This window comes from Saccopteryx bilineata, chromosome 2 (assembly GCF_036850765.1).
Source record: "Saccopteryx bilineata isolate mSacBil1 chromosome 2, mSacBil1_pri_phased_curated, whole genome shotgun sequence".
Classification (NCBI taxonomy): Eukaryota; Metazoa; Chordata; class Mammalia; order Chiroptera; family Emballonuridae; genus Saccopteryx; species Saccopteryx bilineata.
In genome coordinates this window covers 59,822,873-59,849,147 of record NC_089491.1, presented here as the reverse complement: position 1 = coordinate 59,849,147, position 26,275 = coordinate 59,822,873, and the positions used below count along the sequence as shown (strand labels likewise).

The following is a 26,275-nucleotide window of genomic DNA, read 5'->3' as shown; positions in this document are numbered from 1 at the left end:
ACTGGAAATAGGAGACTACGGTCTGTGCAGGAGGGGGGTCTGCTTGCACTTTTCAGCAAGCTTTGCTTTCAGACACTTATGCTGATTACAACATGTAGGCCAGACTAAAAAGGGAATTTTTAAACTTTCTCATTGTTATATTTGCCTATAATTTTCCTTTCAAGATGCACAAGAGGTTTTTCCATGTATAGATAGAAGAGCCCTAAAGTACTGCTTCCACCACCATACTTCAGGCTCAGGTGACATTAGCGTGATTTGACTGACAAAGCTCCTGAGCCTGAGTTGCAGTTAGGTGATTCATCCAGGGCCTTAGAATCTGGAGAAAACCTTGAAATAAATTATAGTTGAACTAAAAGACAGCTCTCCTGCCACACCCTCTATGCTGCTTTCCTCTGTGCTGATCGGTCTCTTTAATGAAAGCGAAGACTAGTTCCATCTCTCAAGCACTCAACAGTAAATGACTGTTAGAAGGCTGAAGAACTAAACCACTCTGGCTTGGAAGAAGAAAGGGGCTTCATTCTGCTCTCATACTGGGCTTTATTAACACCAGTTCTTGAAGAGATCCTGAGCTGGTTGCATCAGCATTACCTGAAAGTACAGATTTTCATCCTAGCCTTACTTGGAATTCCTGGTGGGGTGGAGCCTGAGAACCTGCATTTTAAAGAAGTGTCCTCGTGTAATTCTGATGTGCAGTCAGGCGTAGAAAGTATTATCTGCCCCATCTCTAGCACAGAAGGAAGAGGCCCAGTCTGTGGCATTCCATGTCACAGGAAATCTCCAGCATCTTTCTAGTCTTTTAAGATTTGCTGGATCCCTCTGCTTTGCCATGCAGATTTCAAGTGCCCTGGGGACAGCGGCCACATCTGTCTCGTTCAGCTCTGTGTCCTGGATATATGGCAGGTTTCAAGTGTTTGCAGGTTGGATAGAGGAAGGCTGAAACAATGGATGGAGGGTGGATGAATGAAAAGAAAGAAGGAAGGCAGAAACAGAGGGTTTTATTCTGGTATTTCTTCTTTACTAGCTGTGTATATATATATATATATATATATTTTTTTTTTTTTTTATCATTTTTGAGTGAAAATATTTCTGGAGATCCAAGCATTAAGGGTATCCCAAAATTTGGGAGGATTCATAAAAAGAAAATCACACAAACACATACCAGTTGGAATGGGGTGAGGAAGAATATTATAAATTACAAAAACATCAGAATTACATAAAATTTTAAAAGAAAGTTTTGTTATTTTCAATCATCATATAATTATCAGCACAAATTAATAGCTAGCAAAACTCTTCTAGGAAGGCTTCAGCTAACCTACATTAACGGACAAATTTTAGATTTCAAATACTGTGAAGTATTTGTAAGTTTGTTTGTTTTTTTATTAATTTGATTATTTCCCGTGTGGGGGCTGCTGACTATTACCTGTCAATAACCGTGTTCAACACTTTAGTGATCTTTTGTATATACTACATTCTTATGGTCTTCAGAGTAGATGTGGTGTTACAGTTTATATTATTGACTTATTCTCTGGTTGTTTTGTGTATGGATCCTTATTTCCCCTAATAGTAATACAGTTTATAACACTTTCAGGGCCAATCCTCTTCCTTTATTTATATTTCACACATAAATGATGTACAGCCTAACACAAGATTAGGTTCACAGTGGTACTGTTGTACAAACATTGAATAGTTATTTAAACAATTGTTTTATTAAATATTGTATATCTTCAAAAAGGGAAAACTTTAGTCCATTCCCTATCTCAATGATCATGATCATGAACTCTACCTTTGGCTGTTTCAGTATCTGTCCATTTCTCTGGGAATGGAACTTATCTCACTCTGCAATTCTGCTATAAGAGCAAATTTTGTATATTTATTTCCTGTCATGTCTGGCTCCAGGATATGTGTATGCTAAGCTCTGTGCTGAATGTGCACATATCCTAAAAGCACATATCCCATCAGGAACCTCTTTTAGTGAGTGAGTGAGTGACTAACCATTCTGGTTTGCCTGAACTGAGAGGTTTCCTGGGATGTTGGACTTTTAGTGCTAAACCTAGGAAAGTCCTGGGCAGGCCAGTACTTGGTTACTCCCAGAATTGACAACCTCCTCACAAGTTTTCCAGACACAAAGGGCAGGCCGAAACCATGACACTGAAGCTGACTCCAGCAATAGCCACCCACCTGAGCATGGCCACTGACATCTATTGAACCAGAGACTAGTGCCTACTTTCTTTAACACCAAATTTAAACAGAAAGAAGAGGTCTAATTCACTACCCAGGAGTGATCTGCCTCCAGTAGGGGGCTTTCTGTCCCATACTGAACCCTTCAGGACATCCCTGATCCTAATCCTAAGACCTGTGAGCCCCACAAGGAGGGGGAAGGTCATATTTAATTTTTGTGCTCTAAAAATCTATATTATGCAATCTAAAAAATGGGATCAATAGGTTCACAGATTATCATCTGTTCATAAATGGTATTAATCCCTTTAATACCCCAACTAGCTCTTGGTAAACAGAATTTATGTTTTTAAATGTGAATTTCTATACACTATTGATGACTTAAAGTTTATTTTTTATTATGAAAATAATGCATGTCTTTTGATGAAATATGGCAAAAAAAGAAGAAAAACACCTGTGCATCTATCACTTCACAGAGATAACCATCGTTAACAGTTTGGTGGATATTGCCTCCAAAGCACACTGAGAATCAGTGGAAACGTGTAATTGCAACATCATCAATGTCTCTATGCCTAACTCAACGAGCTATAAAGAGCATTTACTTTTACTTGATCATTGGCCCCTTAAGAATCTTGGCAAATGTTTAACTTGTAGGCAAGTATAACCAAGCCAACAATCCATGCAGTTGGCTACAAATGGTTAAGGTTTTTTTCTTTCTTTTTTTTAAATCCTGCTACGAGAACTTCATGTCTCTTTATCACTAAATTATGACATCTTATCTCACAGTTAATAGCATCTAACGGCTGAATTTCCAGGTAATGTAATCCAGCTGGAGCTGCAAGGTATGCAAAGCCCATGTTTTAGAACAAAAGGATATTTTTCTCTCGCCAGTAAATAAAAGTGATTTTTCAGCTATAAAAGGACAAAAGGTTTAAAATAATTCTACTGGGCAGAGTTTCCTAGATTTTTTTTTTTTTTTTTTTTTTTGGTACTTGGCTATGGAGCTAACCCAGCATCTTTCAAACTCCTTCCATTTTTTTGTAGCAGTTTAAAGAATTTGCTGAGCCTGACCAGGTGGTGGCACAGTGGATAGAGCGTCGGACTGGGATGCAGAGGGCCCAGGTTCGAGACCCCAAGGTCGCCAGCTTGAGCGCCAGCTCATCTGGTTTGAGCAAAAAGCCCACCAGCTTGAACCCAAGGTCGCTGGCTCCAGCAAAGTGTTACTCGGTCTGCTGAAGGCCCGCGGTCAAGGCACATATGAGAAAGCAATCAATGAACAACTAAGGTGTTGCAACGCGCAATGAAAAACTAATGATTGATGCTATCCCTCTCTCTGACTCTCTCTCTCTCTCTGTAAAAAAAAAAAAAAGAAAAAGAAAAAAAGAATTTGCTGAATGAGACTAGAGTCACTCCGTGGTGTGATGGTGAAAACCCAAGGTCCTCTTATTCTAAAGGCAGCTGTAACCAGACATGTAGAAGTGTCATCAGCAGGCCATTGATCAGCGTGTAGGAAGAACTAAAGACATAATTTTTCTTTTTAAATATATTTACTGCCCTCTCAAGGTTGTATGTTTTCCTTTTTTGAAGGAAAACCTTTGATATTTAACTCTGTAAATGTAACAGGAAGGGTAAAGCTTCATTGAGAAGTTAGCAAAGATGTTTACCTTAGGTATTGTTTCAGCATTTTCAAGGTTTGAACAGCTCTGTGACATCAGGTCTCCTTTGTTGATTTTCTGGATATGTTTCAGCCCTGAAACCCAAAAGTACTGTTGTCTATTCTGACTGCTCTATTGCAAGAAGAAGTGGTTCACCCCCTGGTACCACTCTCCTTCTTAAGACATTGCTATCGTTAGTGACAGCAGGTAAAATTATATGAATAATTGAGGACAATCTGCCTCAAAGTGTGTAATGAGGAATCAGCACCATGTTGAAGCTTTGTGTGAATTACCAATAACCAGATCAACAGTAACAGCAGCCTGTTGTGACATCCCAGTCACTGTTCTAAATACTTAGCCATGTTTACTTGCTTTATCCTGACTTGCCTCTACCCCATGTGGTAGAGGCCATTATTATCCCTATGTTGCAGGTGAGGACAGCAAGTCACACAAAGGTAAGTAGCTGAGCCAGAATTTGTGAACATGAACAATTTGAATTGAGAGCCTGCCCTCTGACTGTGATTAAATTGATGTGACAACAGCACAAGATTGGTGATGGTGTCCCCATTTTGCAGACGAGAAGTTGGGGCTCAGAAAGATGAACACCTTTGCAGTTTTCACATGGGAAGTAGTAGAGTTTGGTTTAAAACCCTAATTCCAAAGCCTTCTCCATGCCTTCTCATTATACCACGTTTCTCACACTGTAACATTGTTCCTTTGTAGTCAAGGCTTTATTCACATCAGAGAGAGGTTATACATAGTCAATGGACAGATGCTTAAATGGGTGTACAGCACATTGTTCTGGGTTGTTTTTGTATGGGAAGCTACCTGTTTAGATTGCACTTTTCTTTCATGTGAATGCCACAATGTGAACTGTATCTCTATAGAAATAGCTGTAGGATTAAGCTTCCCAGTTTATTCCTGTCTCAAGGACTTTGTGGTTGCTATACCTCTACTTGGAATGCTTTGTCTTGAGATCTTAAGATGGCTGACTCATTCTTCTCAGGTGTAAGCTCAGATATCATCACCTCAAGGGGGCTGACTGACCGTGATTAACTGTAGTAGTTTCCTAAGGCTCTCATAACAATGACCACAAACTGGATGGCTTAAAACAACAGGAATGTATTATTTGCTCATAGTTCTGAAGGCCAGAAGTCCAAAATTGAGGTGTTGGTAGGGCATGCTACCTCTGGAAGCTCTAGGGGAGCGTTCTTCCCTGCCTCTTACAATTTCTGGTGGCTTTATGCATTTTTAGCTCGCGGTGGCGTAACTGCTGTCTTTGCCTCTGTGTGTGTCTCCTTGTTGTGTCTCCTCTTCTAAAGACAGTTGTCATTGGATTTAGGGCCCACCTGAATAATTCAGGATGATCTCATGTCAAGATCCTTAATTATATTTGTAAGATTGTTTCTCCAGATAAGGTCACTTTGCAGGTTCTGGGTGGACTTATCTTTACGGGGGGGAGGGCACCATTAAACCCTACTGTAGGTAAACTACATTATAGATAAAGCAGTCTTTGCTGTTGTCACACTTTGTGACATCCTCATCCAGTTAAATCTTTTCTTAGCCCTTGTCCTTATTTGATGTATCTCATTCTTTAATTTGTCTACCCTTCCGTTGCCTATATCCACCTCCTTGAAGTCAACCTTTGTGAGTATCACTGCTGTGTCCTTAGTACCTAGACCAGGGGTCCCCAAACTTTTTACACAGGGGCCAGTGTACTGTCCCTCAGACTGTTGGAGGGCCAGACTATAAAAAACTATAAACAAATCCCTACGCACACTGCACATATCTTATTTTAAAGTAAAAAAACCAAAACGGGAACAAATACAATATTTAAAATAAAGAACAAGTAAATTTAAATTAACAAACTGACCGGTATTTCAATGGGAACTATGATCCTCCCACTGACCACCAATGAAAGAGGTGCCTTTTCTGGAAGTGCAGCGGGGGCCGCATGTGGCCCTTAGCCGTAGTTTGGGGACCCCTGACCTAGACCAATGCTTAGTATAGTGTAAAGTCACTACATATTTACTGAATGAATGATACTATTTGGCAAATGTGCTGTCAACTTGGCTTCTTTCAACAATTCACAGGATTTTAATTTTATTTTTTTATATTATTTTATGTTATTTGAATTTCAGTGAGGTTTTTGGAAATATAAGTATGTTATGGGACATATATTTAGCACAATGGGTAAATATATCAAGCCTTTTCAAGGTAACAATTCCTAACTGGTTTTCACAGTTCATTTAGCTTTTACTTTTCCCTCAGGAACAAATCCTCAGCAGAGTATTTCTCTGTCCCCTAGGCTCCGACCACCTCCGAGAGAAAGATGGCCTCTGGGCTGTCTTGGTCTGGCTCTCCATTATCGCTGTCCGGAAGCAGGGTGTGGAGGAGATTGTGCGAGATCACTGGGCCAAATTTGGCCGCCACTACTATTGCAGGTGAGAAGGATAAAGGACCCTCCCTGTGTGGACCCTGGGGAGCTACTCTTAGAGCAGGTTTCTGACCCTGGTGGACTAGAACCGTAGGAGAGAGGCATCTTTCAGGAAATTCTGAGGATCCTAGAGGATGAAGCTGGATCTCCCCTGACACAACCCCTCGTTGGGGACTGAGGAGATGGGACAAATTCCCCCTTTCCCAGTGCATCCCTCCCTCTGTAGTCTTTCCATCAGTGCCTATAAGGTAGGCAGCCGTCTCAAGAGGAATCTGAACTGCAGAGCCTTGAAAGGTTCCTTTGTACTCAGAGGGTGTGCAGTCAAACCAGGGACTTTCCTTGTTGGCTCTCCACCCATAATTATCAAGAAAGGGGGGCAGAGAGAGGCCAGACTGCTTTTGTAATCCTGTCCCTATCTTTGTCTTACCTCCCCACTAATGGTCCAAACCATGTCCGAGATGCCTGGGTGGGTGCCCTCGGAAGGGGCCGCATGATTCCGAAGTCCTAGATTTTGCTACAGTTTTGTACTCAAAAAAGGAAGTACAGAAAAATGAAATATTACTGTGAGAAGGAGGAAGGGAAAGGGTCAATGGCTAAAAGCTTAGGGTTTGGGGTCTCTACCACTTTCCTGTTGAAGTAAGTGAGCCGAGTCTTCTGGCTGCATGATTGCCTGCTCGGGGTGTCCCTAGTACCAAGCCTGGTTTAGGGGGAACACTGACAGGTAAGGATATTAGGAAAAAACATGGGAATGAGACAAGGGAATCCTTGGGTAGTCTTAGAGGCTCTCTGTATTAAAAACAAACTGTGGCTCATTTGCTTTGCTTATGAATAACTACGTTGGATGTTTGGTTGTGTTTCAAGAGCTTGAGGGACAGAAAGAAAGCTTTAGACTTCCCTTATAAGGTGATTATTTCTTCTCTTAGGAGGTCATTTACTTAGATAAACATCAGAGAATAAGGAAGCCTGTGATTGCACTTATTAAAACGAAAGACGGCAAGGCTCTGGCAAATGCAGACAACGCTGTATTTCGTTTCTCTTTAGTCAAAAAGGCTGAGGCTGTGAGAGTCCGCAAACCACCTCCAGTTATTCATTGTTCATAAAATAAGGACTTTCAAGGCAGGTGGGAACTTGTTTTAACCCCTAGTATTTCTAACAAGTGCCAAAAAATTCTGCTTCTTATGGGCTTTTTCTTTCTTTCTTCTTCTTCTTTTTTTTGGCATACCAAGGGGCTAATTGGCACAGCAATTCATTCTTTGATTGAATAAAGCTGTTTTAAAAGTCCAACCTGATAAAATATATTATGATTGCTAACCCCTTGGCTTAGTGAGATTGCTTTGAGTCAGGATGTGTTTCTCATAATTTGTGGAATGATTAACTAGCTTTCTTCCAGTGTTTTGAAGACATGGTGTTATGGTAAGTGTATTTATAATATAGTTCACTTTTTGTGGCTAAGAGTTTACATGATAATTACTTTTTTTCATAACAAATACCATATTAGAGAATATAATTACAATGGAGTTTGGAATTCTTGTTGGACATTGTTTTGTTTCAGGTTTCTGTCCAAAAGATCACAGAGATAAAGAAAAAGGAAGGAGGTAAAGGTAGAATGGAAAGTAAGCATTTCCTTCAGTCTCCAGCAAATGAGGATTGGAAGGTGCTTGCAAAATACAATGATTTATGGTCTATTTTCTTAGTGGAGAGGAGACTGTAGAACATTTTTGGTTTAACTACTACTGACCTGAACTGTATCTGAGAATCCAGATGATTTTTCTTATGTGAGTGGACCCCAGGAGTTCTCCATTTAAAGGCTTCTTCCCTTGAACATGTGTTGGTGGTGGTGGTAGTCAGGGGTGGCTGCAGTGAGGAGATGGTAATGCTAGGACCTGTTGTATCTGAAGATGAGCATTTGGGCAGGCTGGTCTGATGACTTCAACCATAGACTGAATGTGATCTGGTATGTTAGTGGATGTTCTCAATTTCTGAGTCACTTTCAATGCCTCTTTCTCTCCTTCTAGACCCCCTCTTACCTTATCGTCTTACCCCTTTCTGCTTGATTAGATCTTTACCTTCCCCAAAAGAAAATCTTTAAAGAGAATGCTCAGAATGCATACACTGATGAGAAAGAATGTTTTAAGTTCCCTGTGGTTTTATTTCAAGGCTGGGGCAGACACACTTTGTGTAGGAGGGAGAGAATAAAAAAAATGGGTATAAGACCCTGGCTGGTTGGCTCAGTGGTAGAGCATTGGCCTAGCATGTGGATGTTCTGGGTTCGATTCCCAGCCAGGGCACACAGGAGAAGCACCCATCTGCTTCTCCACTCCTCCCCCTCTCCTTCCTCTCTGTCTCTCTCTTTCCCTCCCACAGCCAAGGCTCCATGGCAGCAAAGTTGACCTGGGCACTAGGATGGCTCCATGGCCTCCACCTCAGGCACTAGAATGGCTCTGGTTACAACAAAGCAATGCCCCAGATGAGCAGAGCATCGCCCCCTAGTGGATTTGCAGGTGGATCCTGGTTGGGCACATGTGGGAGTCTGTCTCTCTGCCTCCCTGCTTCTTATTTCAGAAAAATACCAAAAAAAAAAAGGTATAGGAGCAGGAAACTCATTGCTAGACATGGAACCATCTTATACCATGGTTCTCTATTTTGGCTAATACCCTGATGTTTACTTAAAAGATGTTGGGTGGGGAAAAGGTGGAAACAACTCTTCAGATATTCCTTCTTTCATTTCACTGAGAACTCACACTTCTCCCCTGTGTGACAAGGAGCCCAAATGTAAGGTCCCAACACTGACCCTGGAGCACGGCTGCCCCTCTGAGGGACCGCTTCTTAAACAGGACACTCTGGCTGTGCCACTAGATCTGGGTCAAAAACTGTCGACACTGGGAAAGACCCCACAATTTCTTTATGGTAGGACTAAAAATAAAAGTAATTGACAATTTTAAGTGCTGGTATCTGGCACTGTGCCAACTACTTGGTATCCATTATCATTTAACCCCCATAACAAGAAATGAGATAACTGTCATTTTAAGATATTTTTTCTGATCACCTCTCAGCCCCACTGTTACATTTAAGGATCTTGGCTAGACGACTTTTTTCCCAGTGGAAAAAGTCATATTTCTTCCAAGTTTCCAAGAGAGTTTTATGGTTTGTTGAACTCCCTCTTTCTCTTTACCTCCCTTAATTCCTCTCTCTCCTTCCTCCCATTTTTTATTCCACTACTTACAAAACACTTGCTACTTCCTAGAAGCAGCTGAGAACAAAACAGGTAAGCACTCTGCTCTCTGGAAGCTTACAGTTTTTGTAGGCAAAGACAGACAAGAAATAATAAATAAATATACAAACAAGACAAATACAAATTGGTATAACTACCAAAGAAAAGATAGGCCTGACCTGTGGTGGCGCAGTGGATAAAGCATCGACCTAGAATGCTGAGGTCGCCGGTTCAAAACCTGCACTTGTCTGGTCAAGGCACATATGGGAGTTGATGCTTCCTGCTCCTCCCCCCTTTCTCTCTCTCTCTCTCTCTCTCTCTCTCTCTCTCTCTCTCTCTCTCTCTCCCCCCCCTCTCCTCTCTAAAATGAATAAATAAAAAAATTTTTAAAAAGATAAAGGGTGATAAGAGACAGGGGAAGATAGACAGAAGCTATCTCAGGTGGATCTTCAGAGAAGGTCACTTTCCGGAGGTAACACTGATTTTAAAAAAACTGTAGGAAGAGAATTCACCAGCTGTTTGAGTAGCCAGGGGAAGAATATACTAGGTGAAAGGAATGGACGGCAAAAGCAAAGGCCCAAGAGCAGGAAAGGGTGAAGTGTTTCTGAGGACTGGAGAGAGGACCAGTGTGACTGGAGCATAGTGAACAAAGGAGAAAGTGGGATCAAGTCAAGTCAGGCAGTGGGCAGGGGCAGGCTCCACAGTGCCTTGGTTAGGGGGTTGGGTCTTGTTCTCGGTGTGATGGGTGCTTTTGGAGGAATTAAAAGGAAGGGAGTGACATGAGTTGATTTTTTCAAGATTGCTCTAGCTGCTGTGTGGAGAATGGGTGAGAGCCAGGTGGGAGTGGGAGACTAGTTGGGAGTGCTTTTCTGTGTGGTTCTTCATGCAAATAAAACACTTAATTACTTGTTTGCTAATTAAGTTTATGTTCATCCTGTGTCCTGTCCTCCTTCACCAGGTTTGACTATGAGGGGCTAGAGCCCAAGGCGACTTATTACATCATGAGGGACCTGGAGGCCCTGGTCACAGACAAGTCCTTTATTGGCCAACAGTTTGCCGTGGGGAGCCATGTCTACAGTGTGGCAAAGACAGACAGCTTTGAATATGTGGACCCTGTGGATGGCACTGTGACTAAGAAACAGGTATTTGCTAAGAAATCACCAAAACAGGTTATCAGGCCAAGCCAGGTGCCAAAGTGTCCTTTAGGGATGATACACTCTGAGCTCTTCATTTTATAGATGAGAACCCTGTAGCCAGGAGGGAGGAAAGCCCCTGGTGAAGGTTATCAACCTAGCAAGTGGCAGAGGGTAGATCAGAACACAGGACCCTGAATTTCTGTCTGGTGTCTTTCTACTTGATAGCTAATGGGCCAATATCTCAAAGAGATAATAGATCCAACACTTCCTTCTGAAATGTTTGCAGCTGGCATCTCTCTATGTTGTCATCATTGCTGGTGATGGATTCAGTTAAGCCAAGAGCAAAAGATCCTTCTCTATGGAACCAGCAAGTGTAGGAATGTGTCAGCTTTTATTATCTTACGTCACTGAGGAATGATAGGAGATTAGCTGGATGGGTTTGTTACTCTTGGTAGGGGAAGAAACAGTTAGAAAATGTGCCCCACAAAATCCCAAAGGAAGATTTATGGTTTAAAATTATTTATGGTTGAGAATTATTATCACCTTAGATAAGTGGCAAAATTAACCAACCACAACTTCTATTATGGTCTCATCTTTTTGAATTGTGTAAAAGAAGTTGAAAGCTATTACAATTATTTTTCTTCTCAGTTTTTGTTTGTTTATTGTCTATGGCAAATACTGACCACTCTGAGAGCAAATTTTAACATTTACAGTCTAAATAAGATACTCTGAGTAACATTAAGAGAAGTTCCATTCTAAAATCCCCAAATTCTTACCTTTTTATATTTTCTTCATTAAGTACAGACAACAAAATAAATCAGAAGCTTTAAGTTTGGGGAACCTAAATGTAATATTGAAGCATTTAAGTAGTACTGCTATTTTTATTTTGACAGTATTTTAGTCATACTTTTTGTCTTAGGGTACCCTGACTTGCAAATGTTCCAAAGCTCGGTGTCACCCTGTTAATCTCTTGGTATTCTCTCTCTGGTCTGTTTTATGGTGATTTTTCATCTCTATCAAAATATCAGTCTTTCATTCTAGAAGTCTTCCTATGGCCAGACAAATTGATTACAGCCCTACTTTGGAAAGATCTAAGGTAGTGAAGACAGTAGTGGTCAAGGAGCGTAGAGATTGGAATTGAATTTTACCCCTGCCACACACTAGTGTCTGACTCTGCTTAATTCTTTGAGCCGCAGTTTCTTCCTCATCTGGAAACTGTCTGTCTCAGAGTTGTTTTAGAAATGGAATAAAAGAAAACACATAAAAGCTCCTAGGACATGTTTTGTAGTTAGGTTTCATTTCACTCCAGAATTCTTTCTTGAGTGGATTGAGTTTTCTTCATAATAACACAGTGACTCCCTGGAAATGTGAAGTCAGGAGCTCAGCACATGCACCTTTGAGTCTCTCTTCCTTGAATAAGTCTTTTTCAGTTTTGTACCACATTCCCATTTCCATTTTACATGGGGACCTCAGAATAAATTTTCCTAAAGCCATGGCTCATTTTATTGTTATTACTGGATAATTTAAGAGTCATAAAATATGTGCTTTCTAAAGTATCCTGGGGAGGTTTCTGCTTCCCCACAAGGAAGGCTTGGAAACCATTCCTTGAAGGGATTGTCTAGTCAATGCTAGGTTCTGGACTTTCTCTACTCATATAAAACTTGTCTGTTGAGCTCATTCGATTTGCTCTTAAATCCACCAATACACTACCATTTTCTTCTTCAGTGCACTCAGCATTTGGATACTTTTTGCCTGGCTTTTCTTTGATTGTTCACATCAGGCTAATTCCTCAGCTAGGTCTCATGTTTGGATAATTATTTATTCCATGTCCCCTCCCCTCCAACCCTGAACACTGGTTTCCATTTTTACTCTGATATTTATTGATTATTTCTTCTTTCCACACTCTTTCACCTCAGCTCAAAGGTGGCCATAAATAGGTAAGTGCTACCAGGACCTGCTCTTGGGAGTTGCTTCAGTACAGAAGGAAGGTTGTCGTCTCCCCAGATTCCAGGACGCAATGACATTTTCATTAGCTAGTGGCCCTGAGTCATGCTGGAGCTTTGCTGTAGGCCTGGGTTTCACATATCATACAAGTCATCCATTTAGAGTGTACAATTCAGTGGTGTGTAGTATATTTATAAATTATATTCACTGCAGTCAATTTTAGAACATTTTCATCACCCCCCAAAGAACCTTTGTCTTTTTTAGCTGTCCTCTCCCTTCTAGCCCCTGACAACCACTGATCTACTTTCTGTCTCTATGGATTTTCTTATTCTGGACATTTCCCATAAATGAATCATTCCATTCTTTGTGACTGGCTGTTTTTGCTGAGCACAGTGTTTTCAGGATATATATATATATATAGTCACATTGCACTAAATATCAGTACTTCATTCCTTTTCATGACCAAAAAAAATTTCATTGTGTCGATATACCACATTTTGTTTATCCACTCATTGGTAGATGAATGTTTGGGTTATTTCTTCTTTGGGGCTATTATGAATAATGCTATGTGAATATTCATATAAAATTTCAATGCAGACATAGTTTTTCAGTTCTCTTGGGTATATATCTATGAGTAGAATTGCTGGGTAAAATGGTAACTCTATGTTTAACCTTGAAAGAAATTGCATATGGTCCATTTTACATTTACTATTTTACATTGTCACCAACAGTATACAAGGTTCCAGGTTCTGCACTCTTGCACCAAGACTTGTTATTATCTCTCATTTTAATTATAAAATACTGTAATTTTTAAATAACCTACTATATTATGGATTATTTTAAAATTAAAATAGGAGATTTAATCTTCATAAATAGAAATGGAAGAATGCCTCACCGAGCAAAGCCCAAAGTAAACACAATGCAATATCTCCATTTGCTGTGGGAGGCAGATGGCTCTGGTCTCTCCAGGGTTCTATTGTGTCAGAGTCAGACACAGGTGTAAAGGCTGGCTTTGCCACTGCTTAATTTGTGGCTTTGGACATGTTTCTTAACTTCTCTGAAACCCAACTTGTTGGTGAGAGTGGGTGACACTAGTAATAATTACCCTATAGGGTTATGGAGAACATTTGAGGAGAAAATCCTCAGGCACAGTGGTAGTACCCATCTGATGCTCAAAAAATATCAGTTCCTTCCTACTTAGCAGAATCCTCAACTTGCCTGAATATTAGTTTGCAGAAAAAGTGTGAGTGGCATTCAAAAGTACAGGTTTGAAGTCAAGAAGTCTTGGGTTTGAATCTTGGCTTCACCACTTCCTTGTTGGATGCTTAGGCAAGTTATTCAACCTCCACGTGCCTTTTTCTCCCTGTCTGTGAAAATGAGAATAGTGATTGTGCTTACCTCATGTAGCCATTGGGAGAATTGTGATAAAGTCCTGGTACATAGTAAACACAAATAAATTAACTAAAATTGATTATGTTAAAAGAGGATCCATGGAAAAGGAAGATTTTAGCATTTAATGGAACATATGCTAAGAAAAGCAGGAAAAAAAATACAGCGTTGCAGTGGGTCATGTGAAGATACGGGAGGCCTCTTCAGTTTCTGAGTTATCTGTGAGTTGACTCAAAGTCACATTTCTCTGCCTTCCCTCAGTCCCCTCCCACTTCCACCCCCCACCCCACTTTACTTCAGAAAGGAAAAGGTTTTCTAAAAGCAGCTCAGTCTCCTTTCTGTCCTTGGAGTCAGGAAATAGACCATGGAATTAAACAAGCTGTTTCACATGTATCTCAAGAGATAAAGAAGAAAAGCTTTTCTATCTAAAATGAAATTACTATAAAATCCCATGCTGGTCATAAGCCATACCCCACAAACCCCTATCCTCCCCAATGCTGGGGAAATATTTAGCAAAATCTATCTTGCCTATGAGACCCTGTGGGGGTCATTGAAGGAACAAGAAGGACACCCCTGAAGTGCTCAACTCGACATGAATTCCCAGGAACCTCACTGGCCCCCTGTGGCCTATTGGGGCTCATGGAATGTTCTGTGGCTGCCTCCAAATGTCTGAACATTTGTGACCTTGGGCACCAAGAGAAAAGTTGATGTGTACCTTTCATTAAACAGGACCCGAGAGAGATTCTGATTTCGAAATACCAATTTAATGAGGCATGGTTCACTAACCCCATGAGGGCATGTCACTGTTTATTTTCAGGTAAAATCTAGGCATATAAATAAATGATGATGGTTTCTTCAAACCTGAGGTATGAAAATAGAGCAATGGCTACTACAAGAGTAGGGAAGCCACTTGACCAAACTGCTGATTAATTTAAGAGTTTCCCAATTTTTGGCTTATAAAGAGACAGGAAAAATCAGAGAAGATAGGTGATTCCCTCACTCTTTCCTCAAGGATGAATTTTTGTGCAAAAACATTCAGATTATCCATGGTGCTAGGCACTCTCTCTTTCTCCCCACCATCAATAGCCCAAGGAATATTGTCAGTACCCAGATTATCTCTTACCATCATCCTCCATAAATCCTCTTTGCAGCCTAAATCTCCTGGAATCACCACTCTGTGCCCCACAATTATGAGACTGCTAGTTCTGATAGAAGGTATACTCCAACCCCGGTGTCGTGAAGGACAGTATAATGATGGTGGTATCACTGACTGATGTCATAGAGCCACCATTGTGGGCATCAGTCAATACAGAACTTTGACCTATATTTCGAAAATTAGCTTTCAAATGAGAAGATCAGGAACAAAAATTGAAGCAATCAAGCCTCTCTTTCTGACTTGTCCAACTCCTAAATTTCTATTTTGACTCGTCCAACCCCTAAATTTCTATTCAGCAAGGTCAAAAATCATTAAATTCTACCAGTGCTGAAGTCTTTTGCAAATAACAGTTCAGCTGATATTAAAACACCTGATGTAAATAAATGCATACCACTTAGCAGATGTGGAAACCCAAATCCGATTTTATTAGGTCAGGCTAACTCTGCACTTATTAATACCTCTTCGAGTTTTGTAGGCTGTGTGGAAAGATTCTGGGGTTGTCCTCAACCTAGAAAAGAAAACCATTTGAAACTACTTCAGAGAAGAAACACACTTTGGAGACTGATCCTGAAGTCAGTTTGCCTGTAGAGGTGTTATTTTAATGTGCAAGAAAGTGTCTGCACTTTTAAATTTCAGTATTTATAAATAATAAAGTGAAATGATGATCTTAAAATTACATTATAGTCTGGCAAGTGATGCTTTCATATATACTATGGTGTTGCCAATCCCTGATCAACATATACAGAGAATTTTCTGAGGCCTCTTCTATGGAGGCATCATAAAGGCAACTGAGTAGTGTTAGCAGGGAATCTGGGGCTCTAGGAGGGTTGCTCTATTTAGAGCTAACTGGTCAACCTTCAACTTGTATCACTAATCAATGAACCAACTGAGAGACTGTCATTAACAATTTATCATTGTCCTGTATGTAATATGCCACTGGTGGAGTGTAGTATGAGCTACTAGAAGTAGAATTTAAGAAATCATTTGAGTCATAGTGATTATGCCACTTGCAGAATTTATTTAAATATGAAAGTTAGTGCCTACAAATAGTCCTCCTATGTTGAGTAACAAATGTTTAGGAAGTGAGGTGTTACCGTTACATGTATATTGTGATTAAATCTATGTTAAAAAAACTTTTTCTGTTGCAAGTTGTGATGTTGAAAAAAAATCTGTATAATAAATATACATTTCTTTCCTACCTTAGTACAATATGGTGAAGATAGTAAAGTTTGATTAATTCATATCTTCATCTAGTCAATAAATATAATATTTATCAAACATTGCTATAAGCTAGTCAGCTTGTTGGGTATTAAAGATACAACAGCACATAGTCTAGCAGGGAGGACAAACTGATGTTAAACTTATCATTGCTATACAGTTTGTTGAATGGTGTTATAGAGAAAGAACTTATTTGGGAGTGCATACCAGGGAAACTCACCTGGATGCGGGCTCTGAAAAGCTCTCTGTGGGGAGTGATATTTAATCTCTACCCCAAATAATGCGTGGGAACTGGCTCAGGTGAAACCTCCTTATTAGACTACATGCTTTTCCTCAATCAAATGTAGTTATACCATTGTTCAGCTTTCCATATAAAGAGCTGGGGTTTCTTATATGTAAGAATATTCTGAACGGAATGTTACAATACGTAAGATTCTGATTCACAACTTCACTGCTCATTCTACAACACTGTAGTTGTAAATAAAGATAAATGGGCTTCTTCTTGGACATCATGAAAACCATAGAATGTTTTTTAGTTGAATCATGTGTTTTTATCATTTTTTATTCTAATAGCTACTTTTCCTGTGATATTCTCTACTTACATTACAAGGACCAAACACACATTCAGTTCTTTATAATGACCTATTGGCTGATTTGAAAATAGGGAGAGTGAGATACTGTTTTTAATTAGTTGGGAAGTACTCACTCTTCTGCTTCTGATTCATTGGCATTATAACAAATTACCTTTCCTGCATAGGCTGATTGCTCTAGGACTATCTTCTAAAATACTGGTATAGAATCTTGCTAAGATTTGTCAATCTAAACATTCTGGAATGATATCACATTTACTTTCTACTGAAATACTAACGTCTGTGTATAGTCAGGTGGGTGACTATCACCAGGAAACATAAAGTTGAAAGGAAAAGGCTGCAAAGGATTGCAGGAACTAAGAGAGGAAGCTACCCCTGTTGTCTGGGTAAAGTGTCTGAATCCAGACTATCCCCAAACTGGGGCTAGTGTTGAGTGAACAGGGATTAGCAGTCATTTTTGGACAAAGGCATGGGGAAACAGAACATGTATGACCTAGTTCCATTGTTCCAAAACTGATAGTTTTAATCTGAGTGAGAAATAACTACTGTCTTCACTCTCCAAGTAGCCCTCTCATCACCTAATATGGTGTTTGCTGGATGGATATTTTAAAAGTTCACTGAAGAAACCATTGGACCTTGATCTTTCTCAGATAATTTGCAGTTGTTGGCTTCCAAGAGTGCTGGTTGATGGGGAAAAAGGCTCGATGGGAAATGGTCCCAAGAGCAGGGCAGCTGGGTATGGCTGTGGAGCTGGTAAACTGCACAGACACTGGCCCAGTGGGGGAGGGGAAGCTGAAGTTAGGTCAGCCAAGAGGAAGGAGGCTTTTCTGTAGTTTGTCCACCTGTTTGTAATTTATATAAGGGCACGGTATGGACTAGCTGCTGCCCTTCTCAACCATTTCTGAACTCATGCTCACAGCTAACTATGACTTAAACAAAGAAAAATGGGTAATTCTAAGTAATTTTTTCATGGAGAGATATGGCTGTCCAATCTAAATCTTCTGCTATATAAACTGCATGTTTTTGTCTACAAAATATGGTTCAGATGTTGCACAGCAATATTTTCACCTTGAAGCTTTCCAGATGAATCGTTGGAGTTTCCTGTGGGAGATAACATCTGAGTTCAGCTCACGGAGTCTTTCTCTTCCAAGCCTGTCCTGTCTCCAGGTTTATATGCCTGGGGTGGCCAACTGACTGTATATGCGACATTGTACCAGATTTCAGGGCCATATGCTGTTTTCCTCTGGAAGTCATCCTAAGTCAGTATTGGATGCGGTCAGATGCTGCCAAATAACTGTTGGTAATGTACAGTTCCTCCTTCCCTGCCTGGCTTCAACATGTCCTATAGTCTCCAAACTAACATCTGGCAGCTCTGTATACACTTAGCAACTTGCAGATTTGCCTGCATTGATTTACACAAGGGATTTAAAAAAGAACCACCATTTATTTATCAAACATTTATCACATATCTACTCTACATAAGGCTCTGTGCCAACTTTGGGGACCATACAAAAACTCTATACAGTGGTCGGCAAACTCATTAGTCAACAGAGCCAAATATCAACAGTACAATGATTGAAATTTCTTTTGAGAGCCAAATTTTTTAAACTTAAACTATATAGGTAGGTACATTGTTATTAATTTAATTAGGGTGGAGTACCTAATTGAGATGTTGGATAACTCACAACATCTGGGGTAAAAGCCAGTTATCAATTAGGTACTTCCTAATTTAATTGTGGAAGAGCCACACTCAAGGGGCCAAAGAGCCACCATGTGGCTTGCGAGCCGCAGTTTGCCGACCAAGGCTATAAGATATTATTAAAATGTTTCACATAGGAAGCCATGTAGGTCATCAGCAGTTTCATATGGTTCACTCTAAAATTATGAGCCTGCTGTCAGAGAACCTAGACTAAAGTCCTTGTTCCTCCATTTACTAGATGTGTTTCTGTGGGCAAGTTTTTTCATTTGTTCTTTCTTTTTGGTAAAATGAGGAAGTGGCCTGAATGACTCTCAAATCCTTCCTTCAGGACTTTAAGTGTCTAAACTGACCAACCTGGAAGAAGTAGTCTATTGCTGAAGAAGCAATCTAATGGGAGGTATGGAGAAAATAAATGGTAACAGACCCGTGAGTTCAGCAGTAGCTTCAGAGGGCATGACAAAGTTCTTAAAATATATAAAATTCATCTTATTTCTGCCTAATTTAAAAATCAATAAGTTGTACACAACCATCACCCTTTAGGCTTTATTTAACACTCTTTTGAAAAATCTGGAAGGTTGGACAACTTAGAACCTAGCATCATTTTCATTAAAAGGTTTAACACAGTGATTATAATATTTTTATAGTGACAATTTTCAAAACATACGTTTTCCGATTTGATGCACGTAACAACCCAGTAAGCCAGGCTCTTATTTTTTATCTATTTTTTAGGAAACTAAGGCTTAAAGAGCTTAAGTGACTTACTCAAAGCCACTGGCTTATAAGGGGCCAAGCCAGAATTCAGTGTGGGTTTTATAATTGTTATTTCTGTATCATTTCCAAACTGACTCCATGAACAGAAAAACAAAGAGGGGGAAATCTGGGGAGAAAAAAAAATGCTACAGAGATAACTAGAAGCAGATTGGAAGATTTCTGTGTGGAGATACCTGCAGAGGACACATAGCCTTTAACAATCCTTCTTCATTGGGACAAAGCTAAGAAGGGCAAAACCCTCATCACTGAGGCATAGGCCTACCGGTACCCAAGGGGGAGAAAAATGCAAAGTTGGAACTGATATGCTATTGAATACCTCACCCCATAATTAACATTGTTTTCTAACAGGCAAGGGCATCTTTTCTCCTTCTTTAAGTTGTGGCTGTTATGTTATTCTGGACATTCCAGCTTCTATAGTTGCTGTGGCTACGGAGGCCTCATGGATTCCTTCACTTAGATCTTAAAGGGATTTTCTTTAAGAAGGACTTGTAATATAGTCCAGTCACTTGATACAGGTGACCCAGAGGAAAGACGCCACCACCGTGGTGTTCACATTTGGCTACACATTAGAATTGCTGGAGCGCTTCTACAATCCCAATGCCCAGAGTCACACTCCATGGGGATAACTCACAACATCTGGGGTAAAAGCCAGTTATCAATATTTTTTAAAGACCCCCCTCAAGAGATTACAAAGTTTGCAATTAATGGGCTTACGATTTGTCTAAGATCACACAACTGGGGACAGAAACCCACCATGGTTTAACGTAATAGTTTTTAGCTAAAACTGACTCATGCCCTAAAAGTATAGGATGAGTAGATACAGAACAGCTGCTATAATGTCGGTGTGCCAGATAATGTCTATATCTTATTTATCTTTCACAAGTGCTCTTCAAGGTGAATACACGAGCTCCAGTTCACCGATGGAGAATATGAGTGTGTCTTTGTTTGTCCTGTGAGTCCTCCTTCACTGTGGAAGGAGGTCTTCCAGTGCTGCTCCTTCAGTTGTTGAACATGCAGTGGTATTTATGCAAGTGTTTAAGGAGAACCTACTGCATGCTGAGCATTATCCTAGCCTATGTGGGCAAATGGTCAACAAGGAACATAAATAAGGCTTTGACCTCCCAAAGCTTATCAGCTAATGAGACCCAAAGACATAATTCAGCAATTCCAACACCTTGGGGTAAGGTTATCATGGGGACTTACTGTATTCATTTGCACTGGACCTTGTTTTTGGAGAGATTTTATGGCAGCAAAAGCAAGCATGATGAAGTTGTTAGACTATAAATAAGAAACAGAGACCCAGACTAGGGAAACTATACATAAGTGTAGAGACTTAAGAACAGAAGAAGAAAAATACATAGTTATGCAAGTCATAAGGATCTGCTCGGGCTGAACCTCAATTCTGGCATTAAATGTCCTGGCTGCCATATTGAAAAGGGAGCTATGGTTTGTTATAAAGTTCTTATTGTCAGAAAGATGAAAAAATACTAGTGCCGCAGGGAAGAAAAGGCTTTCCCCACACTTGACTCTTGAGGAAATGTCTCATGTGGTTTTTCATATAGTCTCCATCAATATTCCTACAGTGACTGCAAAACTGGATTTTACAACATAGTGCCGTAAAGACCCCCCAATAAAAGCAAGGAATAAAATAGTAAATTTGTGTCATAAGTAGGAGGTCAGAAGTAAGTTGATTTGTGCCAAATGTATATCCAGATAAATCTATGTCTAGAAGTTGGAATATCTGGGGGAATGGATGGATTGGACACCCTTAAAAACAGTCTTCATAAGTTTTCTCTACTGCAATTTCGATAAGGTAGATGGTCATTTTTTTCGATCTTCTGGAGTAGGACTGAAGGGTAAGTATTCCACATTGTGGATAATGTAGTGAATTATACCCAGGGTTAGCAAACATTTTCTTAAAGAGCCAGATGGTAAATATTTTAGCCCTTGTGATCCAGACAGTCTCTGTCATAACTCTTCAGCTCTGCAGTTGTAACACAGAAGAAGCCGTAGACAATACATAAGTGCCCAGGAATGGCTGTGTTCCAATAAAACCTGATTTATAAAAGCAGGTGCCCGGTCAAATTTGGCTGACAAACTATATTGCTGCCCCCTGGTTTAACACTGAAAAGAGCAAAGCAAAGTATAGTATTGCTATTTTTATATATATTATATAACGTTTAGAAACTTGGCAAGTCTTGGTCAATAGTGCCTTTGGTCTCAGAATTTAATTGAGAGTAGTAGGTAACAATACATGCTGAAGAGAACATGGCTCATGTTCAGGTTGCAAATTTGTTACATTCATTGGAGGAACATGCAGACCCCAAAGCAATCCAATATAACTATTTATACATCAAAATGACACTCAGCAGACGTGGAACTAGGGTCGCTATAGCATAGAACTGGACTGGGTCTAAAACTTTTTTATTTCATGTGAAGAAACATAGTATTTCTCACTGGAGGTCTCACAAAGCAACATGGATTCTCTATTACGATCTCCTGGCTGGTCCCTTAGGAAAGAGAGAAGATGTTGAATTACTTCCAGTAGGTGTGTGCTCTTTTCTCCTTCATCATCTTTTCAAGTATAAAATCTATTCCAGGCTACCAGATGTAGATTCTAACAAATCTTTGGGAACAGCCAAAAATACAGCTGCTTTTCAGAAAAAAAATAATATGATTTCACTGTAAAAAAGCTTAGTTAAGAACAGACAATACATGTTGATGATTCATTATGATCTGGATTTTAAAATACCTCCCACTGGCTGGCTATAAGCTAATCTGGAGAGGGCCGGGGTTAATGGTATGATGGGAACTACCTTAAAGGGATAAGTCTGGAAGGTCATCAGAAGAGGTGCCTCAAGTGATTTGGAATCTGCAGCAATGTGTAATTTAGGGCCCAATCTTAAATACAATTTACGGATAACCCATGGTCCTGAGCAATTAGTTATGAACTATAGGTAGTGACAATACAAAACTAGGCATAATCAGAAATAACAGATTCAGAAGAGTTTACAACAACATGGGATACAATTGTGGAACCTTTGGGGCTTCATTGCCAGTTGGAACATAATTTGATCTGTCATTCTTTCTGGATAGTAGGGAATTGTTCCTTTTGCTCCATTTGAAATTCCTGACTATTCCTTTGTCTTGTAGCACATGGTGGTTAAGAAAATGGTTTCTGTTCATTGTAATCAACTACCTTAGGCCTATGGATAACAAGTACTGTGTCCTTATCTGTATACTCTCAGGGCTTTGTCCAGTACCTGATCCCTAAGGGTGACTCAAACCTGGTTGTGCATGAATGAGTCCTAGATAATTTAGTTCTGTTGGTAATTCTAGTATAATAGAATGGTGGGTTGCCAGGAAGGGAAATGGCTACTTTCTTTTGCACAAACTGTGGCAGACCTTGAACCATTCCATCAGAGACTAATAAGGCTTTTTGTTTATGGAACAAAGCATATCTAGAAGACTTAAAAAGCAGCAAAACACTCATATGGAGTCATAGTGTCCCCTCCCTCCCCCCAGTAGATCTCACCAAGATAAGGGTGGGGTAAGGGATGTATATAGCAAGGAATGGAATATTTTTAATAATGGCTTATTCTTAAACAGGATTTGAGACCAGAGAAATCTCAGAGGTAAATGTCTTAGGGAAAATATTTGATATCAAAGTCCCCTGAGATTTCCACTTTTTCAGAAGTAACAAGTGATCAGACATACTATGTTGTTCCCTCTTCTTTCCTCTGGCTCTTGCCAACATGCTTATTTATAACAGTGACTTTACTAGTTGTCTTAGGAAAACAAATTTCCTTCAACAGAAGTCACAATATGATTTTATAATCATATTTTTAAAACATCCCTGTCACTAATAAGAAATGCATAAAAAAATGGGGACATTCTGAGCCAAAAACAAATTAATACTGGTCAGCACTGAGGTGTAGCCACAGCTCTGCCCCTAGCCCACTCTGGTGGCCAGGTCTTGCAAATAAGAAAGATGGAGAGAGCCAAGAATATGGGATGTCCATAATGGCCCTCAGAATGCAGCCAAGGCTCTAGATCTGAGCATTTTTCATTGTAGAGTTCCCTTGCTGCCAGAGGAATGTGGGAACAAAGGAAGAAACAAAGAGAAGATGAACTTCAAGCAAAGCCTAACATCACATGGGGATAATTTGTCTTACTGTAATAGATAAATCACTTACCTCCACTGCATCTAGGTTTATAAGGGATGAAATTTGGCCCCAGGGACATTTAGTATCTCTTTATCCTTATTACCTCTACCCACATCACAAGACCAAAGAAACTTGAGCATCTGTTCAGTTTTGTTTCTGACCCTCCCCTAGCATTAACCACAAGGCAACAGAAATAGAATAAAGAGATTAATGGATAACCTTAAATAGCCTCTAGTTTCACCTCTTGGTCCTGCTCGGGTGAGTGTTGAGAGCCAATTATAAGTTGTCACAACCTATCTTTAGATCATAGAAATATGCTGACCTCCAAAGTCAATATTAATTATTTTTTTTACCTGCGTATTCTTCTGTTCATTGACCCATTCTGTCTGTCCTTGGTCCCAGGGCTTGAGGATCATTTTCTCAGATGCTTCACGGCTCATCTTCCGGCTCAGCTCCTCCAGTGGCATGCGGGCCACCATCAGACTGTATGCAGAGAGCTACGAGAGGGATCCCAGTGGTCATGACCAGGAGCCGCAGGTACCAAAACAGAGCTGGGCTCCCAGCCCAGTGTGTTGAATTGCTTCTGGCAAATTCTAGGAGCTCCTGTATGTCTTTAGTAAGAATCATTTTATTTTCTGGAAAGTGAGTTCTATGTTGATGCTTGTAGCTGGAGGACAACCTTAATGACTCCATGCAAATTTAATTCATTCATTGCAGTATATGAAATAGAAAAATTGTTCTCTAGCATCTGATGAGTTTAGACTAGCATTTCCCAAATGACTTGCCTGTCTTGAATACTCTGCATTTTGTTCACTGGGGCGGTATCAAGAAGAGGCACCTTGCATACGTAAGTTAAGGAAATTCTTAGTTAGAATCAAACTGGTCAAACTACTCAGAGCCTTGACTATGCTTACGTAAATTATGAGTCTTCAGGTGCTTGGGAAACTCTGGGTTGGACCCTGACCTTGAGGTGCCGATATAGATGCTACTTTGGGTTTTCCCCTCCCAGATTGCTGCAGAGCCTGGTGTCAGAGGAGTGACTATGGCTGGCCTGAGTTTAAAATTAAGGGAGGACACCAACAAGGCTAGACCTGCTAGAGTTTGGCAAAACCCCCTTGTGTTGTCAACAATAGAACTAATTAAGAACTCATTTAAAAAAATAGTGAATAGCACAAGCATAAGCCTTCCCACTCCCAAATTCATTAAAGCTTCAGGCAATATTAATTGATACCAGAAAGCACTCACCATAACACTGGGTACTTCCAGCGATGCTGCTGCCTGTCCCCACCCTCCGGGTCTTTCTTTCAGCCTGGGTTTTGAAGCTAGGCCTCTGATGATTTCTTGAGATGAAAACACTTGGCTCCATCTGCAATGCCTTTTTTTGTGTGTGTGAAGTACAGAAGAAAAAGTCTCTGCTTCTCATGTTACACTTGCTCAGGATTTCCAGTTATAATTTGCCTTAGTTGTTCACTGGATGAAAAAGATGCCAGGGAAAGGTTTCTTCCTTTGTCAGTACTTTAGTGTTTTTGTCTGTTTGTTTGTTTTTGTTGTTGTTGTTGTTGTTCATGGTATTTTTCTTTGTAGAGTCTTAAAGTACTTAGGAAAGAATGGTACCATAGATCCTTATACCTGACCTTGTCGCTAGAAGGTCTGTCTGAAGTAAAATGATCCCAGGTGGGGAAGGAGAGGCCTAGGAGGCTGAGAACTGTTAGCAAGGTCACCTGGAGCAGGAAGGGCAGAGCACGAGGCCAAAATCAAGCCCGTGGCCCTTGCCTCTCAGGATTCCAGGTTGTCCATGCTGGATGGGTCTCGCTCTACTAATATTATTTGTTAGTGAGCACAGTTTACCCAAGATAGTACAAAACCATGCAAAAACCTAGTTTTCTGTATGAAACTCTTGTCTCTATCTCACATTTGGGAAGTAAGATTAAAACAAGGCCCTGTATGTCCAGAGCTACATACAGGGTGAGGAATGATATTCCTGGCCTCACCAACTCTGACTCACTCTGACTTAAAGGCTATTTTATTCTCAACATTCTCTTCCCTATTTACAGCAATAAGTGGTAATGATATTTGCTTATTTTTATTTACCTTACACACTGACTGCAGGGTATTTATATAATGTCTAGGCCATTAGACGTGTGTGAAAACATATATTTTCCTCAACTCTTCTAGGTTCTTCTAGCTGGTCTAACAATCAAATTGCCACGACACAGATTAGCAGGAGAAAAACAAGTGAAAGCTAGTTAACATGAATACCTCCTATATACAGGATAGACCCAGGAAAACAGTACTCTGAAATGGCAGAAGCCAACCACCTTAAATAATGTGGCCAACTTATAAGACAAAAGATTTTGAGGGTGGGAGTGAGTTATGGGAGGTGACCAGAAAAAGCCCAGTAAACAAGGGCAAGGTTATTGTGCAGTTTAAGTCCTTGCCTCTTCATCGGTAAGAGCTTCTAGAGTTAAGGTCATCCTCCCTCTTCCTGGTCAAGTGAGGGAGACACCCTTACAAATGGGAAGTTCCCTTATACATGTTTCTTACTAAAGGGCAACTGTGACTCAGTTTTTAGCTTTTCCTATGTCTGCCGTGTCTTGAAAATAATCAGCCTAAAATAATTCTTATGCCAAAGAAACACATTTTGGGAGGGCATTTTGCTGTCCTACAAGTCTCTCTCTGAGATGACCCACAAAAGCTAAGTGGTACCACTTTTTTAAAAGGTTTCCTT

General features: G+C 40.1%; 1 protein-coding gene and 1 long non-coding RNA gene across 2 annotated transcripts in view; one reads left to right on the top strand and one right to left on the bottom strand.

Moving 5' to 3' along the window:
- The window catches only part of LOC136324383 (uncharacterized), a 34,197-nt gene extending 10,163 nt beyond the window's left edge, over positions 1 to 24,034 (bottom strand). Inside the window, exon 1 of the long non-coding RNA XR_010729082.1 lies at positions 23,901 to 24,034. This is a non-coding gene — a long non-coding RNA (uncharacterized lncRNA). The remainder of the gene's footprint in view (positions 1 to 23,900) is intronic.
- Positions 1 to 26,275, top strand: part of PGM5 (phosphoglucomutase 5) — a 176,265-nt gene that overhangs the window by 134,866 nt on the left and 15,124 nt on the right. Inside the window, exons 8-10 of the mRNA XM_066257150.1 lie at positions 6,139 to 6,274; positions 10,437 to 10,620; positions 23,950 to 24,084. Of these exons, the coding sequence (XP_066113247.1) occupies positions 6,139 to 6,274; positions 10,437 to 10,620; positions 23,950 to 24,084 (455 nt within the window). The remainder of the gene's footprint in view (positions 1 to 6,138; positions 6,275 to 10,436; positions 10,621 to 23,949; positions 24,085 to 26,275) is intronic.